Source organism: Phaethon lepturus, unplaced genomic scaffold (genome assembly GCF_000687285.1).
Source record: "Phaethon lepturus isolate BGI_N335 unplaced genomic scaffold, ASM68728v1 scaffold13112, whole genome shotgun sequence".
Taxonomy (NCBI): Eukaryota; Metazoa; Chordata; class Aves; order Phaethontiformes; family Phaethontidae; genus Phaethon; species Phaethon lepturus.
This window is the reverse complement of record NW_010524141.1, coordinates 1-16361: the sequence shown is the minus strand read 5'-3', so window position 1 is coordinate 16361 and position 16361 is coordinate 1. Positions and strand designations below refer to the sequence as shown.

Here is a 16361-nt window from a genome sequence, read left to right as displayed (position 1 = left end):
CTTTCCCTAAGGTGGCCGTTGGGAAGGTAAATTTGGGGGATTTTAACTTAAAATGTTTAAGACAGTAATATAAACAAGGGTTAGGTTAACTTTGAAGAGTTGTAAAGTTTTCTAAGTTTTCTCTTTTTTTTTTTTTTCTTCAACATTGAGCACTACTGCAGTAAAGGAATCACATCATTACGGCCTTTGTTCAATAATCTATGCATAGAGTTTGCCCATTCACAGTTCAGCAGTTAAGCTAAGCGGGAAGTACTCATACAACATGCCATTCCAAGTCACCCATGACTTTCAGCTCCCTAACTCCAATTTCTATCATAAATATTCACCCTATTGTGTAGCTCTGTCTGTCCTGCTCTTTGCCCATGCAGTTTCCACACCTCCTAAACATGAGCTCTTAAAATCTTTCCTACTCTCCTCAACTGACTGACATTGGTCATTTGCAATAATGTGAGTGGAAGGCCCCTCTTGTGGCTTATTGTAAAAGACCAACGATTAAAACACATTATGCTTTGCCTTTTTAGAAAATGCAACATCCACATTTGTTTTGTTACATATTGGGTTTTTTTGTGTTAAAATCACATATAATGTAAGGTATGTATAATGTGTATGCTTCTCAATCTATGGCACCACAAATTTCTACGGTAAGAAATTGAAGGAAACAAATATGCATCAGGAAGAGCAAAACCAAGCCTCCTAGGCTGCGCATCATTAGACCCTAAGAACAGCTATCCTGGGCCAGACCCACAGCCAAGTACTCAGATCGCTGATACCTGGATTGCTGATAACAACCAGTACCAGAGTGCAGTTCAAGATAAACCTGGTATCAAAACATACAGACAGGCACTTGTATGTGCAGCATGATTCTAGACCAAAGCTTGTTGAACACATTTTAGGGCCTAGTCAAGGAAAAATAGCAGTGACGCGTTCACATGTTCCAGCAAAAAGATTAAAAAAAACAAAGGCAGCAGTATTTCCATATACTGTATCATTTCTATAGGGTCTTTTCCTCGAATTCTTAAAAACCATTTCTGTCTGGCTTTTGAGTTTCATGTGGCTTAAAATCAGATACAAAGAAACTATCAACTGCAGTTTCTGTAAGCACAGACAAATCCCTAGCACGTTCTGTCGACTGGGACCATTATTCTCTCTGCTAAGTGAATAATACCTTTAGAATTGAATGTGGTTAAAGCAAGTGTGTGTTTCACTTCTAGAGATCCATGGGGGAAAAGCATGCATACAGGTTTTGCTACATTTTACTCAAGTTTCTGTGTTGCCTTCATTATACGAAGATTAGTTCTTGAATTAGGAATAAAAACTAAGGTAGAGTTTGACTGATCATAAATATTGTGATCAGGCAGCTTCATTAATTCCAAGGTTAATAGGATGCAGAAGGTAGTTCTACAGATAATTTACACTAGCCTATCAGATGAAACAGTAAGAGAACTAAAAACACCCTATCTATTTCGTAATACCTATCTGTTTTGTCTTACAGCGGCATCATGAGACCAGGACTGAATGCAATTTTGGGACCCACTGGCAGTGGTAAATCTTCGTAAGTGCCCTCTTCGCACTAGACGGAAATTACACCAAGGAGAAAACGAACCTGCACATATTTAGCAGTAATGGACAATACTTTCAGAGAAAGATTTTGTTTTCATTTAGGTCTATGCAAATCTCACTGGTTTCTGAGAAATACCTGAATGTAATTCAATTTTAGTCCACATCTTATGTATCATTTTAGGTTAAGTTCATATTATTGAATGAGTTGACAGAAATGCAGTATGAAGTTGCACAGATCTCATTTAATTAGGAAACCAGGACAGAAGAAACTCAGCCCTTGAAAGTTGCTGGGGTTTTTCTAAATAGCAAATGTTTAACATGGAACGTTTCTGGGTAGCTGTTCGTTCCATGAACTGGGTTTATGGCCCAGAGAGCTTACCTCTTACATGCCTGTCTGATAAAGTAACCAACTTTTCTCCTAGTCTACTTGACATTTTGGCCGCAAGGAAGGAACCCCATGGGCTTTCTGGTGACATTTTGATCAATGGAGCTCCTCAGCCTGCCAATTTTAAATGTACCTCTGGATACGTAGTACAGGTAAGTAATTTTTATCACTATGGATTTTATTGTCCCCTTCTGACTGCAGTTGCAAGAAGTTGCTCCAGGATTGCAAGTGCCTTGCCTTGATCAAGAATCAAGGCTGGTACAGTAGTAGCTCTCCACTCGTCCACCCACCCCAGGAAAGAGACTCTGCTCTGTATTTGAGTCTCTTTCCTTAATGCTCTACAGTCAACGAGAGTGGATGCTTTGGATCCCTCCTTGTTCTCCATTTGGAGAATACAGCTGGTATCCCCGCTTGCCCAGGGACAATGTCACTAACTCCCATTCTGAGAAAAACCTTTCTCCTGCCAGGATGGGCTGGGGAGAAAGACATGTGAAGGACAAAAGAAGGAAAACCACATTCCTGTTTTCATTTCTTTCCCCTTCCCACCACTGTGATCAGCACTATGCTTGCAGTTTATCAAGACCTGAAAAGCTGCATCTAGGAAAACCCCTTATAAAAGTATGGTCAGCATGTTACAGAAAGGTAGTCTCTCTAAACACACATAAATCTCTGAACTTCCTACAGATTCCTTTTGCAAGAGACATGCGGCTAGTATCTAAAAAACTTACTGTCCTTCTTCCTTTGCTGAAACAAAGGAATCTTGGAAAACCTTCACCCTACCTCACATGGACTAAACCTCTAGTTTCCTTCCTTCTCTTCTCCCTGCACTTACCTGTGGTGGGCTGCAGCTGCTTTAACAAATGCACAGTGATAGTGACCTGAGCTGTAGCTGCTCCTTAGGTCCCTTTAACTCTTCAGGTTCTCACCCTAACACTTCCAAAAAACTGAATAAGGTAAGAATACATGAGGGATAGTTTTGAATACGTTCATCTTTATGCATGTTGATATCATGCATGATATGGAGGATGCTCCTATATTGCCTTGCTTTATGAATAAAGGCAAGTACAATTATGTGCATGAAATCAACTCTCTGCTATGACACAGGCATTGAAGATGCACCTTACCGCCTGTTCTGGCAGTTACTACTGCATGCAAGGACAACAAAAAACACTGGTAGATGCAGTTCTCAGAGTCAAAATCAGAAATTGCTAAGCAAGCACCAAGTAACTATTTTTTTTTTTTTTTTTAATGAAGGATGATGTGGTGATGGGAACCCTGACTGTAAGAGAAAATTTGAAGTTCTCAGCAGCACTCCGTTTGCCAAAATCAGTGAAGGAACAGGAAAAAAATGAACGGGTGAATCAGATCATCAAGGAACTGGGTTTGAGCAAAGTGGCAGATTCTAAAGTAAGGTGTATAAATACGGTGCTTAAATCACAAACAAATTATAAGTAAGCGATTTATTTACTTAACCAAATGGCTCAGCATGACAGATGATAGAAAAAAAAAGTTAAAATTAAATAGAATATTGCAGTAATACAATAATTAGTAACATTTCTGTATGGCAAATCTGTACAGACTCCGCGCTGATACTGACATACGCTATTACATTGTGGGGAAGGGGAAAGGTAATCTGTGGTTGGAGAAAAAAAGAACACCTCAAGTAATACTAATGTTAAGAAACAGCCTATGTGTGAGGTAACATCTACATCTGTACCTGAGAGTAGGGTCAAAATTTCTTACAACTCTTCCCGAATGTTACCATGTTGGTAGGGTCCTGTTTACTCAAGTATTTGGCATCAGGTCAAATGAGGCAAGTTTCTTGTTTTGTGGCAGGTTGGCACCCAGTTCACTCGTGGCGTGTCTGGAGGAGAGCGGAAAAGGACCAATATTGGGATGGAGCTCATCACGGATCCTGACATCTTGTTTTTGGATGAGCCAACTACGGGACTCGATGCCAGTACTGCTAACGCTGTCCTGCTGCTACTGAAAAGGTGATGGCATTGGAAACAGCTTCCAGTTTTCACCATTCAACTCTGCTACATTTCAGTTGTATTTGACTTAAATTACAGTTAGAATGAGCAAACAGGGAAATAAGACATGTAATTGTTTACTAGCAAGCCACGGCTGCAAAGAGGGTAGGAAAAAGGCTGGATGAATTCTCTCACTCCAAAGCAGCTGCCCACAGCAGTACACAAAGTGCCTTGCACAAAGTGTGTGCATGCCAGGACTGCAATTTGTCGATGACAGCTCTCATGGACAGCTTCATTTATTTTCGTATCTGCCTGGGCCAGAAAAGTGATAAAATGTCTGTTGTGCAGTGTAGTAAGGTCATTGATTTTAATATGGATGGTAGTTAGAACACATAGCTAGTCTCCCCATCACAAAATCTCAGGCCTATCTTTGGGAAAACAAGCATAAGACACGCCCTAATAGCAGTGCAAATCATTTTGCATTTACTACAAGCAAAGATGACTGAAATGCCTCTCTCTGGAGCTTTCTGTGTGTATCAAAATTTTCCCAGGACCTTCCCCTCCAACAACATTCCCAGTGACAAGGAACTTTCTTTTCTCACACAGACACTATAAATTTGACCTAAATATATTCTTTCTCTTTTTTTTCCCCTTCCCCCTCCCCTCTCTGGCACACCAAGTTAATCAAATTTAACCAAGGCTTAACTGAACTTGCAAATTCTCTTATCTACACGCTGAATCCACTTGCAAAGCTAACATCTCTGTCATTCTTCACATTCAGGATGGCAAAACAAGGAAAAACAATAATCTTCTCCATCCACCAGCCTCGGTACTCCATATTCCGACTGTTTGACAACCTGACGCTGCTGGCTGCAGGGAGAGTGTTGTACCATGGGCCCGCTCAGCACACCATTGAGTACTTCCAGTCTATTGGTAAGCACAACTCACAGCAGGGCCAACTGCAGCAACACCTTTAGTTTCCACTAACCTGAATAAAACACCAATAGTGCTTGATGAGAATTGGATGTAGTGTGTATTAGGAAGCGAGGATTTTAACAGACTAAGCATTTCTCTTCGTGTTTCACCTCTTGACCCATATGCGGGTTTGGATGATAGGGCTGACCTCTAGTCAGCTGTTCCTGGGCGCATCTTAATTAGACAAAGCTCAGGCTAGGGTTGAGAAGGGCACATTGCTGGCTGTCACCTTGCTTTCACTGACAGAGCTCTCTGGCAGTGCCGTTCATTTCTTGGGTAAGCGCAGACCTTTTGAAGACTGCAATGCATATGCTGCAGGCTGCTCAGTGGGCACAATGGCGTGGCTGTGTTCATGACAGCCATGCACAGCCTTCTGCCAGTCACACAACTACCGCTTAGGGCTTGTAATGCTGTCACCGCAGGCTACGAGTGTGAGCCATACAACAACCCTGCTGACTTTTTCCTGGACGTCATTAATGGAGACTCCACTGCAGTGGCAATGAGCAAGACCAATGAAGCTAACACAGGTATGAAACCCAGAGCTGAGTGAAATTATCATAACATGTATTTTGTCAGAAGGTGTCCAGCACAACACAGAAACATCAGTTACAGGTGTCAGACAACCAATAACCGTGTGGTACAAGTGTATGGTTATTTGTATGCAATGAGAGTGTTATGTACTGCTGAACCATGGAAAAAAAAAACCCATACTGTTCCTAAATCCTTTTGGTTTATACGTGGAAAATAATTAGCAAAAATTGAAATAAGTACCAAATTCACCTACAGCCCTACTATATAAAATATTCTTGTCTATGCAAGAATAGTTTGCCTCTCATAAATAGATATTTAGTAAATTATCATTGCTATCTATTTCTTCATAAACTGACCTGTATCCTTTTGTGTCACACTCAAATTATGAGATGTTAAAGGTGAAAGGATATTTGTCTGTGTTGAAGTTGTAATGTCTGGAAATATAAGAAACTGTTTTGTTACCTCTCAACACAGAGAAAGAACTTCTTTTATCGTCAAGGCAAATCAGCTGAAGTCCTGCAGAAACAGCGATGATGAAGCAGGACAATTGTTCCAGCTAGGGACATAATTTGATGCAGTTATGACTTGTATTTTTTATCTGATGGAAAGGTTTATCTGTTATGAAATTACCGTTTTCCTTCCTCCGAGTAAGAGGGGGCAGAGATAAGGAACCAGTGTTCTCTTGACGCTTCCCCGAAGTTGTGATAAGGCAGAAATTATCTCCAAACCAACAAATCAAACCTCACTTACATTCAGTAGCATGCCTTTTCATCCTGTCTGTTGCTACTCATTAATAGCACACTCTCTTTTCACATGAATGAAAAGGGAAATTAAATAATGAACATGCTATGTGCCTAAACACACAGTTTCACTACATCTTTACCAAAATGCTGACTGCGTTCAGGGCCTGACTAATATTACAGTTGGCAACACATGTATTTGTCATTGGAAAAGCACACACTGGACTACAGTTGAGAAAAAAAGGACTTCCAGCTGAAATTTCTTTATGACAGACTCAGAAGCTTGACTGATGTAGACACACACAGGATTACCTGGATCTACAAGCCTTGGAGGTCTAGGATTATCTCATCAGATCTGCAAAACAAATCACTTATGGAAACCTGGGGGGGAAAAGATCACTTTTTGATTAAAATGAGATTGCTGCCTGTTTGAAACTTCATCGACGGACAAGGGTTTACCTAGGCAGTCTGCTGTGAAGCCACTGCCTGTGGGACAGGTTGCACTAAAACACAGAGTTTTAGTCTTATTCATACCAACTCTTTTGAATTGCATGCTATGAGACTGAGAGCAATGAATCACTGGAACTAAATAGGCATAGTAATTCTTCTGGTTTGTTACTAATTCTCCCACCCCAACATAAGTCTTCTGGCTTAACTCCTAAACAATCTTCCCATCCCTTACACAAATGGTCATATTTCTTTTTAATCATTTCAGCAGAGAGCACTGAAGAATGCAGTGAATATGATAAAACCTTAGCTGAGAAGTTAGCAGAAAAATACTCCAACTCTGCCTACTACCAAGAAACAAAAGCAGTACTAGAGAATATTTCTTTGGGAAATAAAAAGAAAACAAAAGCAGTTTTCCGACAAATCACATATGCTAATTCCTTCCTTCACCAGCTGAAGTGGGTGTCCAAGCGCACATTTAAAAATCTGGTAGGAAACCCTCAAGCTTCCATAGCTCAGGTAATGCTATTTGTATCTAACTTTTTGTGATATATGTTGAATTTATTCTACTCCTGTATTAGATAATTCATTGGGATGGTTTTGCCTTTTGATATTTTGACTACAGTAAGCATCTTTAAAAAAGAGTGTTGAAGGTCTGGAAATCTGATTCACTAGAAGGTGTCCTGAATGCTCCCAAATAAGCAGCATGACTGACTGTTCAGGAATTAATTTTGGACTACTGAAAGATCTGGGGAGGCAGGATCTTTTCCAGCAGGGTATTCTGCTACTCCTGGCCAGGAAATCCCAAGTAGTTTCGTCCATTTGCTCAAGAGCATTCTTCAGACTCAACTCTAATTGTCCAGGCTTGGCACTGTGGGGTTTGGCCTCAAATCTTCTCCGCCACAGGGAAAGTTCACAGACTACGCTTGCATGCTTAATTAAACTTCCACACACAATGAAGTGTTGGCAGTTGCCTCAAGTGTAAAAATATTTTCACAGTCTCGTAATGTGTGTGTTGTTTAGTCATTTGACTGTTCATAATGATGTCTTCTGAAGAAGACGTGATGAAGACCACAATAAAGGTCTAGCACCTGCTACAGAAGATGATGACTGGCCCTGCTAGTGCTGCTTTTTCAGAAGAATCAGAACCAAAAGCGTTGATTTCTTCAAAGCTGCACATTGCCTTCAAAAATAAAGAATGCCTGGCTGACCTCTGCAGAACAACTAATCCTCAGGAATTCCCTAAATCACAAGCCAAACTCTGCAGTCCCAGCGCCAGCAAAACTCCCACTGCAATTCTCAGCAATTCTAGAAGAGCCAATAGAAAAATTGGTCCTGAGCCAGGGGTATAAATTATCTTCATCATGGTTTATATAATGAGTGAACAAACAGCCAGTGTGGAGGGGAAATGAGTCCAGAATCCCCGAGGTGAAAAGGCTTTGAGTATGTGTGTGTGTCTGTATGCTGATACTATGGAGATCCTTAATAATTGCTTTGTAAAAGCTTGACCTTGTGACAAGAATTAGACTCTTGAGGATCTCGTAATACCCCAAGGTTAATGGTCCCAACTTGTTTTGCACAATCTTTTCTATCTCCCCACCCTCATTAGGGTTGGATTTTACAAGCATTCTTTGAGAGGTACACAGTTCATTAAGCCTTTTTTCATTAATCTGCTCCAAATTGGTCTTGAAATGATCCCTGCTTTCCACTGCAATTGGCTTAGGAGCTGAATTATCCCTGATATTTGCTTCTTTCGGCAGGATTTTAGCGATAAGGTACCACAGATCAAGGGGTTTATAGTATTATGATTCATGTATTGCTCACACTTAAAAATGACAGAACTGTCTGATACCAGCAGTTCTTCTGAGATTTTTGTAATTTATATTTAGCATGAAAAAAGTGTAATACACACACTTAAGTCCTTTAAATTGTATCCTTGAGGCAGCTGATATCTTTGCTATTTAAATTGTATCACAGACTGCAAATATCAGTACAGCTATAGCACAATTGTACTATCTTGTTCATGTTAAAAACAATCCTGTGAATAAGATGGCTGACAGAGCCCAGCAATTACACACTGTGGAGCATAAAATAAACTGTCACCCCGAAACGTGTTGTCAGGAAAGACTGCTTTCAGTTATTGGTTGCCAGGATCAAAGTAGCATTTATGGCTCCAGAGAAAGCCCAGCTGAAGCACTGCACTGAAGAGCCGTGGTCAGCTCTAAAGCTGACTGACGTTACTCTTGTCACTGATGGCAGAAGGGGAGCCACCAGCTGTCGCAACGAGGATGAATGGTGGAGAGTATCAGTAAGGAGAGAGGAGAGATGTTGCAATACATCACCAATTAACTTAAAGACAACCTCCAAGAATGGCTGAAACAGTGGTGGGGGAAAGGAGCTTGGCTGAGGTGCACATGATGCTGGGGTTCCTCTGGGGAAAGGTGTTATTCCCTTTTTCTAACCTGCCCCACCTATTGTGGGGCCCTGCTATTGTCATCCTCCCATTGCTGGTGCTAGCACCCTCCCAGCACGCCCAGAGCAGTTCCCCCAGGTCACAGATCAGGCCCGGCAGGAGGTCGGGGGAAAAGCTGGCATGCTGCTGCAGGAATGTGCCTCCTGCCAGCGCCACCACAGAATAGTGAGCAGCAGCTGAAGCTCCTGTACTGTCCCTCCTTTCTAGCTGTCCCAGTGCCTCGCCAGTGCCTTGCTGGCGTGAGGCAGCAGTGGCTGGCTGCTGTGGAGGGCAGGTGGCACTGGGGAGCTGCTGTGTCTCACAGACACCTCTCGAAGGATACTGAGGCACAAGACTCAAAGTACTGCTGTGCTGCAGGTTGCTATCCACCCCATCGACTCTCTTCCCAGCTTGGATAGCTCTTCTCCTTTCTGAAAACACTTCCTGTCGACCTACACTCACCCACGACATATTTCAAAAAAACTACTGAAGCTTTGAAAGCAATGAGAATAATACTTTTCCTCTTCTTTTCTTTTTTACATTTAGCTATATGTTACGGCTTTTCTAGGACTGGTTGTAGGTGCCATTTTCTTTGGACTTAAAGAGGACTCCTCTGGACTACAGAACAGGTTAGTCGGTTTAGGTACTGGATATCCAAAAATTTCATAAAGCTCTCTCATCATTGCGATAGGATAGTGAACAGCTTGGAGGCTGAGAAGGAACCCGCAAGCTCTTTATGAATTGTATCTAGCTCTTTAAAGCCAATGCTTCCCTTCAGATCAGTAGATAAGGCCAAGCCTATGTTAGTGACTTTGAAGGGAGGATGTTATTCTGCCTCTAGGAAGGTCCCTGCAGAACTGAAAGGGGGATGCAGTTCTGCCCTGCCATGCTGTAACTTGGACAAACAGTCCAAATGAAGCGAGTAACGCTACTTCTCTAGAATGACATTTTTCAGTGCCAGTCAGGTTGCTGAAAAGCTGAATAGCAACAATATGACATCATATTAAAAAGGCTTAATTCAGCATGGCAGCATTTTAACTTCTTTTTCTGCAAAGATTTCCCCAAGATAAAAAGATTAAAGATTAAATATACAGACTTGGCTACATAACCCTGGGTAACTAAAGCTTTGATCCTGCAACTGCTTCTATATAGTTGGAGTTTACCGGCAGTAAGTCAGAAGGTGCATCTAAAGCTAGATTTAAACATTATTCTGGTCTATGTATCATTTTGACAGCTGTATGTACATCACTTGACAAATGGGTTTGCAACTAAGAAAGCTCTGGATTCTTAGTCTTAAAACACTACATAGCATTTACTTTTAAAAGGCCCAGTTTTAAATTGGATATGAAAGTGTAAAAGCAAAGCCTTAAATTTTAGTGGAAAAGGTGAAAACAAACAACTTCTCACATTGCTTATTCAGCTCCTCACTGCAGCTCCAGGCACTACGGTTGGATTTACGTACGCTGTAGTGGAAACACTACATTTACATCACATTTTTAATAACAGCTTGCTGTTTTGCTTTTGTAGAGTGGGTGCAATGTTCTTTCTGACCACCAACCAGTGTTTCAGCAGCATCTCAGCTATTGAACTCTTTGTTGTGGAAAAAAAGATATTTACGTAAGTGAAACATACAAAAAGCTTATCAGGGACTACTATTAGAGAGTTTGTTTGGTTTTGCTGCTGTAGTTAATTGTCATTTAAGTACACCTAGTGCAGAGTTTTCAAATTATTTCACTGTTAGTACTCACTGCAAATGTATTCTTTTAGCCTGTTAGTGAGTTGTCTGCAAATCCCCAAAACAGTTATGTGTGATTGCAGACGGCTCAGAATTTAAAATTATTAACATATATAGGAAAAAACCCCTGAATACTCACTTTAGGTATTGATTAATAAGTTTGTGATTTGCTAGTGAGGACAGTAAACACTATCTAACTGGATTCTTTCAAGCTATGCATATTACACTGTACAGAAAAGGAAAATTATTTAAGCATTACTCTCTGTTTGACAACATGACACATACATGTACTACAAATTATGTACACAAGTATCCATATTTATTTGCATATGAAAATGCCACCATTAGTATACTGCGTGGCTTACTGGACATTTGCATTGCAGCCTAACCATAAAAGAACTTTTTTTTTCCAGTTTGAGCTAGAATTCATTTGTCTCCAAGTGAAAATAATCTTACTGTTTTTTAGTGATTAGATTTCTAATATGCTGTATATTCCTATGTGTTCCAGACATGAATATATCAGTGGGTACTACAGAACATCTGCATATTTCATCTCAAAGCTAATGGCTGATTTAATACCCATGAGGACTATACCAAGCATCATCTTCACCTGTATAATATACTTCATGTTAGGCAAGTATGGTCTCCTACAGTCCTACAAGGTCTCCCACCTCCTCAATAAATCAACACGGCACTCTCATTTTATATATGTGCATGTATGCGTGTATATTTATATAGGCTACAGCATTACATTGGCATGGCAGTAGTTACTGCGCTTGCTTTTAGCATACCATCCTGTTTTACAGAAAAGATAAGCATTCATGTCAGAATCTGTGACCTGTCTTACCTCTACCATCCCTAGAAGGAAGTGTGCCATAACCATTACTACATAGGTTTGATTCATTCCTTTTCATTTATGGCCATCTTAGTTTCTGGTGACTTCTACTAGATCCTTTTTCTATCCTTGCAACACCTATCAGAGAAAAAGGTTTGTTTTAAGAACTTAATATTGTGCAAATTAATATCAGCTTGTTCTTTTTGGTGAAATGCCTTCTGGTTAGTGAGTAGGCTTTGAAAATTGCTGGCACCAACTTTTACAGCCCTAGAACACCTTCAAACATCATCCTCAAAACACGTCCCAAGCACACCATTTTCCTATGGTAAGGTTTCAGATCATGACATCCTTTTGGGATGTCCCAAAAGCTTGAAAGTGCAAGCAAAATTTAAAAATAATCACAGTTTACTTTGGTCTGAGTTTTCTTCCCTAAGGAATAGGAAACAAGGCTGCATCAGCAAGAGGCTCTCAGACTGAGAAACTGGAGTGAGATAGACCTTGTTACCAAATCCATAGCCACCCAAAGGCCACTAGGTCCATTAGGAGAGCTCTCTACAGGAAACAAGTGAAATGCTGTAGAACTGCTGCTCATGGAGGTGCACTAGAAACTTCTCCTTTGATAGACTACTTGAAGCCACAGTGAAGCCTTCACCTTGGACTGTGTGGAGTACAGTACTGTAACTTCTACCCATTCTGCTATCTCCAGTGTTACTGCCGTTACAGGCATACTCCTTATTCACCCTGTCCTCTTGTTGACAAGCCATGCACAGATGGGCTGTCACAAGCCCCACTGCAGTCTTGGGTCTCAGTGAGGTAGCCTATGCTGTCAGACACAATGTATTCTGTAGGCAGGATACACTACCTAAGTCAGGATAGTGTTCAGGTTATGGTAGAGCTTTTGGCAGGATCATACTGAAACCCTTCTTGTTCTGATCTTTAAGGTTTGAAACCAACAGTAGAAGCCTTCTTTACAATGACGTTTACCCTTATGATGGTGTCCTACACAGCCACTTCTATGGCACTAGCCATTGCAGCAGGACAGAGCGTGGTCGCTGTAGCAAACCTGCTCATGACTATCACATTTGTTTTTATGATTGTGAGTAGCATTATTCAGTTTTCTAGACTGAATCCTGAAATCCTAGAAATGCTGAAATCTAGAAATCCTACCAGCACAGAGTTCAGCTGAATTCTGCGAAATGACTGTGGGGTCAAGCATGTCGAATATCCTGATTTGTCTGATTTGAATATTCTGATACTGTGGAGTCAAATATTCTGACTTGTCCTTTTAACTAAGAAGAACCCGGGGGCTGGGAGGCTGGGTGTGAGGGGCAGGGGAGAGTGGTTCTCTGTGGCTTTGGCAGCCAGTAAGCTGCCTGGAAGGTAGAAAAGCAGCCTAGAGCCTTTGTTCATTCTCCTTGAGCTTTGCCAAAGGCAGATTTGGCTGTCTAAGGACATGAGCCGCAGCCTCCTGCTCTCTGAGACCACTACCATAGCTGCCTTTCTCAGCTGCAGAGCCAAGCATCAGGCATGTTAGAACTGGAAAACACACAAACAGCTACAGTTAGAAGACAGGCGCCATGAACTATGAGGCAGCACTGAACCAACAGCCAAAAACCACATTGGCCCAGACTCGGGGCACACAAGCAAAAGAGTGCGGAAGCTCCACACACCCAAGTAACAGCAGACAGTTCACATGAACCCATGTGGGACCCACAGAAGGGAAGCATCTTGGTTTAATGCATGGGTGAAAGCATTCCCTGTTACTTTTTGGGAGAAGGACCACATGGGGTTATGGTCCAAAGCTAGATAACAGAAATTATTCCTTCCCTCTCCCATGTTCTTCCACTTGAAGAGCTTCTTCCTCTAGAAATGACTTCCCACTTGCTTTTAATCTGAAGAAGCAGAGGCAATAGCTAGAGAAGAACACATGGTAACAGCATGTAATTTGTAATTTGTTTTGTTGTTGTGGCTTTTTTGTAATCCTTGCCTCTAGATTTTCTCTGGGTTGCTGGTGAATCTCACAAGCATCATGTCCTGGCTCTCCTGGCTCAAATACTTTAGCATCCCTCGATACGGAATGACAGTAAGTGCTGTATTTTCCTGCGTACAGACTTGGAAAAGATTTGCTAGAAAGGAATGTCTTTACTCATGATAAAGAAAACTCCAAACTTTATGGGCTAATGAGCAAAAGGTGAGCTAGTCAAATACAGCAACCTCTGAACATAGTGCAGCATCTTGAAACAAGAAAGGCTTCTCATCAGCCAGCATCCATTGCTGTTTAGAGAGCTCATTTCTGTAACTTGGAAACAACTCGTATGAGAAAGACACTAAACAACTACATCCACTGGAATGCAGCTGGACAAAAAATGATACAAAGAACAATGTTATCCCTAAAAAACAATTATTCTCTCTTCCATCAACCAAACGAAAACTTGTCAAGCTAAAATGTTTCTCCTAATTTTTGATAATTTAAGCCAGGGTGACGTTTTGTTGAGAAATCTGGGCTTTAATACGCCTGCGCAGAAGTAGTCTAGCCTGGGGGAAGTGTTAAAGCCTGGTGACGCACATGTGGACTGCATACAATCCTCTCTTAAAAGAAAAAGAACCATGCTGCTCGGTTAAAAAATGGGGAATTGGCCAACATAATAAATAGTGACATCGTCATGTTTTTAGAATAAATTTGAATTGAATTATATCCAATCTTGTTAATGTATCATTCCTTTACCTACTAATTTCTGTTGTCATTGTTTCTTTTATTTTAAAAGGCTTTACAAATCAATGAATTGACTGGTCTGAACTTTTGCAGCAGTGGTAACAACACAAATTCAATCAGCAATGTTAACTATCGACAGATAAGCCAGCCGTAAGTATTTTGGTACACTAAAATGAATCCCACTACCAGTAACTTACAAAGTCCTAGAGCATGTCTGTTCGTGAGACTCACTGATGACCAGCAGAATCTGTGAATTTTTATATGGAAAATGAAGTTTTGACTGGGTTCTTGCATTCTGTCTGCAGAGAACATTCTGCTTTCTATCATATTTAGTATTTATAATACTAGAAATATCTCGCATTATGCTTCTCACTTTTCTTTAAACTGCGTTTACTGAAACACATACACACACACTACAATTACACAGCCTCACAAAATTCCCTTTTCCTACAGAAAGCTCATTGTAGATACAAGAAAAACAAATTTACAAATAGAAAATAAAATAGTAACATATAGCTGGTGTTTGCCTGGCCTACTATAGACATGAAATCATACCACAACTTCTAGGGATCTTCCTAGATACTTCACACTAAGTTTATAAATGTGTATTTATCCATAGGTGGTGTACTGGAGATGAGTATCTGAAAAATCAAGGCATTGATGTGAGTAGCTGGGGCCTGTGGCAGAACCACCTGGCTCTCGCCTGCATGACAGTAATATTCCTTACCATTGCATACCTGAAACTGCACTTCATGAAGAAGTTCTCTTAAAACCAGAATGAAAAACGCAATTCCCACTGTTCAGTAGTTTGATAAACTCTGCAACTGACTTGATTCTTTTTTAAGAGACCTTCCTTTGTACTTTGTTTATGATTACACAAGTCAACAATGTGAATGCCATATTAAATACTTAGTATTACTTTGCTGAAATGTCTAGCATGCCTCAGTTCTCTTTGCCGTAAAAAGTATATAACTATTAATTTCTTCAAGAGAATACTCAGTCTTTCTGCACGTTCTAGCTATGAATTTGTTAAACAATGAAACTAATATTTAATGACTTAACCCCATACTTTAATTTTAAACACCTACATTCACTGGCAAGTGATTCAGTCCAAAGTGGTGCTTATCAGGACACAAGTTGCAGCCTCGACTGCTAATGTGGTCACAGCCCATGTGAGACAGTGACAAAAACATCCTCTCCGTCCCAGTGCACATCTCATGCTCTTTTCTACTTGGGAATCATTACTGCTCTAGTGTGCTTGATTAATGCCATCAAGTTTCTCCTTACCAAGCTCGAGTGGTAGAAATACTGTTTCTTAAATAGATGTGGCTGTATACTATCTTATTCTGCCAGTTTGCATAACCCTTGTATTGAAATTTGCATTTTCTCTGCGTAATTGCAAGACATCTTCACTGTCCTGTTACTGCTGCTATCAGGAGTTCTTAGTCTTTTTTATGGTGACCAATTTCAAGCGTGCAGCTAATGAGGATGACACCACGTTTGTAAGAGGCCGCAGGTTGCAGCAAGCCTTTCCTGGCAGCCCAGCTTTTCCCCTGGCCATACGCAGCAACGGTAGTTCGTCTCCTTCCACTTGGTACAGATGCAGCAGCACTTCCAACAAGGATCTCTGCCCTTATCACCCCCCGTTATGATTTCATGCAATAAAATTTGCTCTATTGTAAAGACCTGTTGCTTAATTCTGGCTGTGGTCTGCGGACGCCTGACCAGCCACCCCTTCTCTTGAGTTTATTTCGGAGGCGCACGTAACATTACGGGGGACACTTGCTTAGCTGTACTTCACCAGTTTACCCGCCATCTTCCACAAAAAATCCACGCACACGGCTTAGGATCCTCTTGTAGCCGACGCGCTCGTCCCCTTGCCTGCAGCCTGCGCGCTGCGGCAAAGCTGTACTAGCGGCCCCGGCCGAGGTTTCGGCGTGCCGGGATGGGGCCCCTCCCCCACCAACCCGTCCCCTCGCTCTCGCTTGCAACGCGGTAGCGCGAGACCCAGCTCC

At 41.2% G+C, this 16361-nt stretch overlaps 1 protein-coding gene across 1 annotated transcript in view; it reads left to right on the top strand.

The window, feature by feature from the left end:
- ABCG2 (ATP-binding cassette, sub-family G (WHITE), member 2 (Junior blood group)) overlaps positions 1 to 15116 on the top strand; it is a 15731-nt gene extending 615 nt beyond the window's left edge. The window contains exons 2-15 of the mRNA XM_010282341.1: positions 1493 to 1552; positions 1983 to 2097; positions 3200 to 3352; positions 3782 to 3939; positions 4700 to 4851; positions 5316 to 5420; positions 6883 to 7130; positions 9610 to 9692; positions 10591 to 10680; positions 11307 to 11431; positions 12575 to 12729; positions 13627 to 13716; positions 14399 to 14496; positions 14966 to 15116. Of these exons, the coding sequence (XP_010280643.1) occupies positions 1493 to 1552; positions 1983 to 2097; positions 3200 to 3352; positions 3782 to 3939; positions 4700 to 4851; positions 5316 to 5420; positions 6883 to 7130; positions 9610 to 9692; positions 10591 to 10680; positions 11307 to 11431; positions 12575 to 12729; positions 13627 to 13716; positions 14399 to 14496; positions 14966 to 15116 (1783 nt within the window). The remainder of the gene's footprint in view (positions 1 to 1492; positions 1553 to 1982; positions 2098 to 3199; positions 3353 to 3781; positions 3940 to 4699; positions 4852 to 5315; positions 5421 to 6882; positions 7131 to 9609; positions 9693 to 10590; positions 10681 to 11306; positions 11432 to 12574; positions 12730 to 13626; positions 13717 to 14398; positions 14497 to 14965) is intronic.
- The last annotated feature ends 1245 nt before the right edge of the window (positions 15117 to 16361 follow it).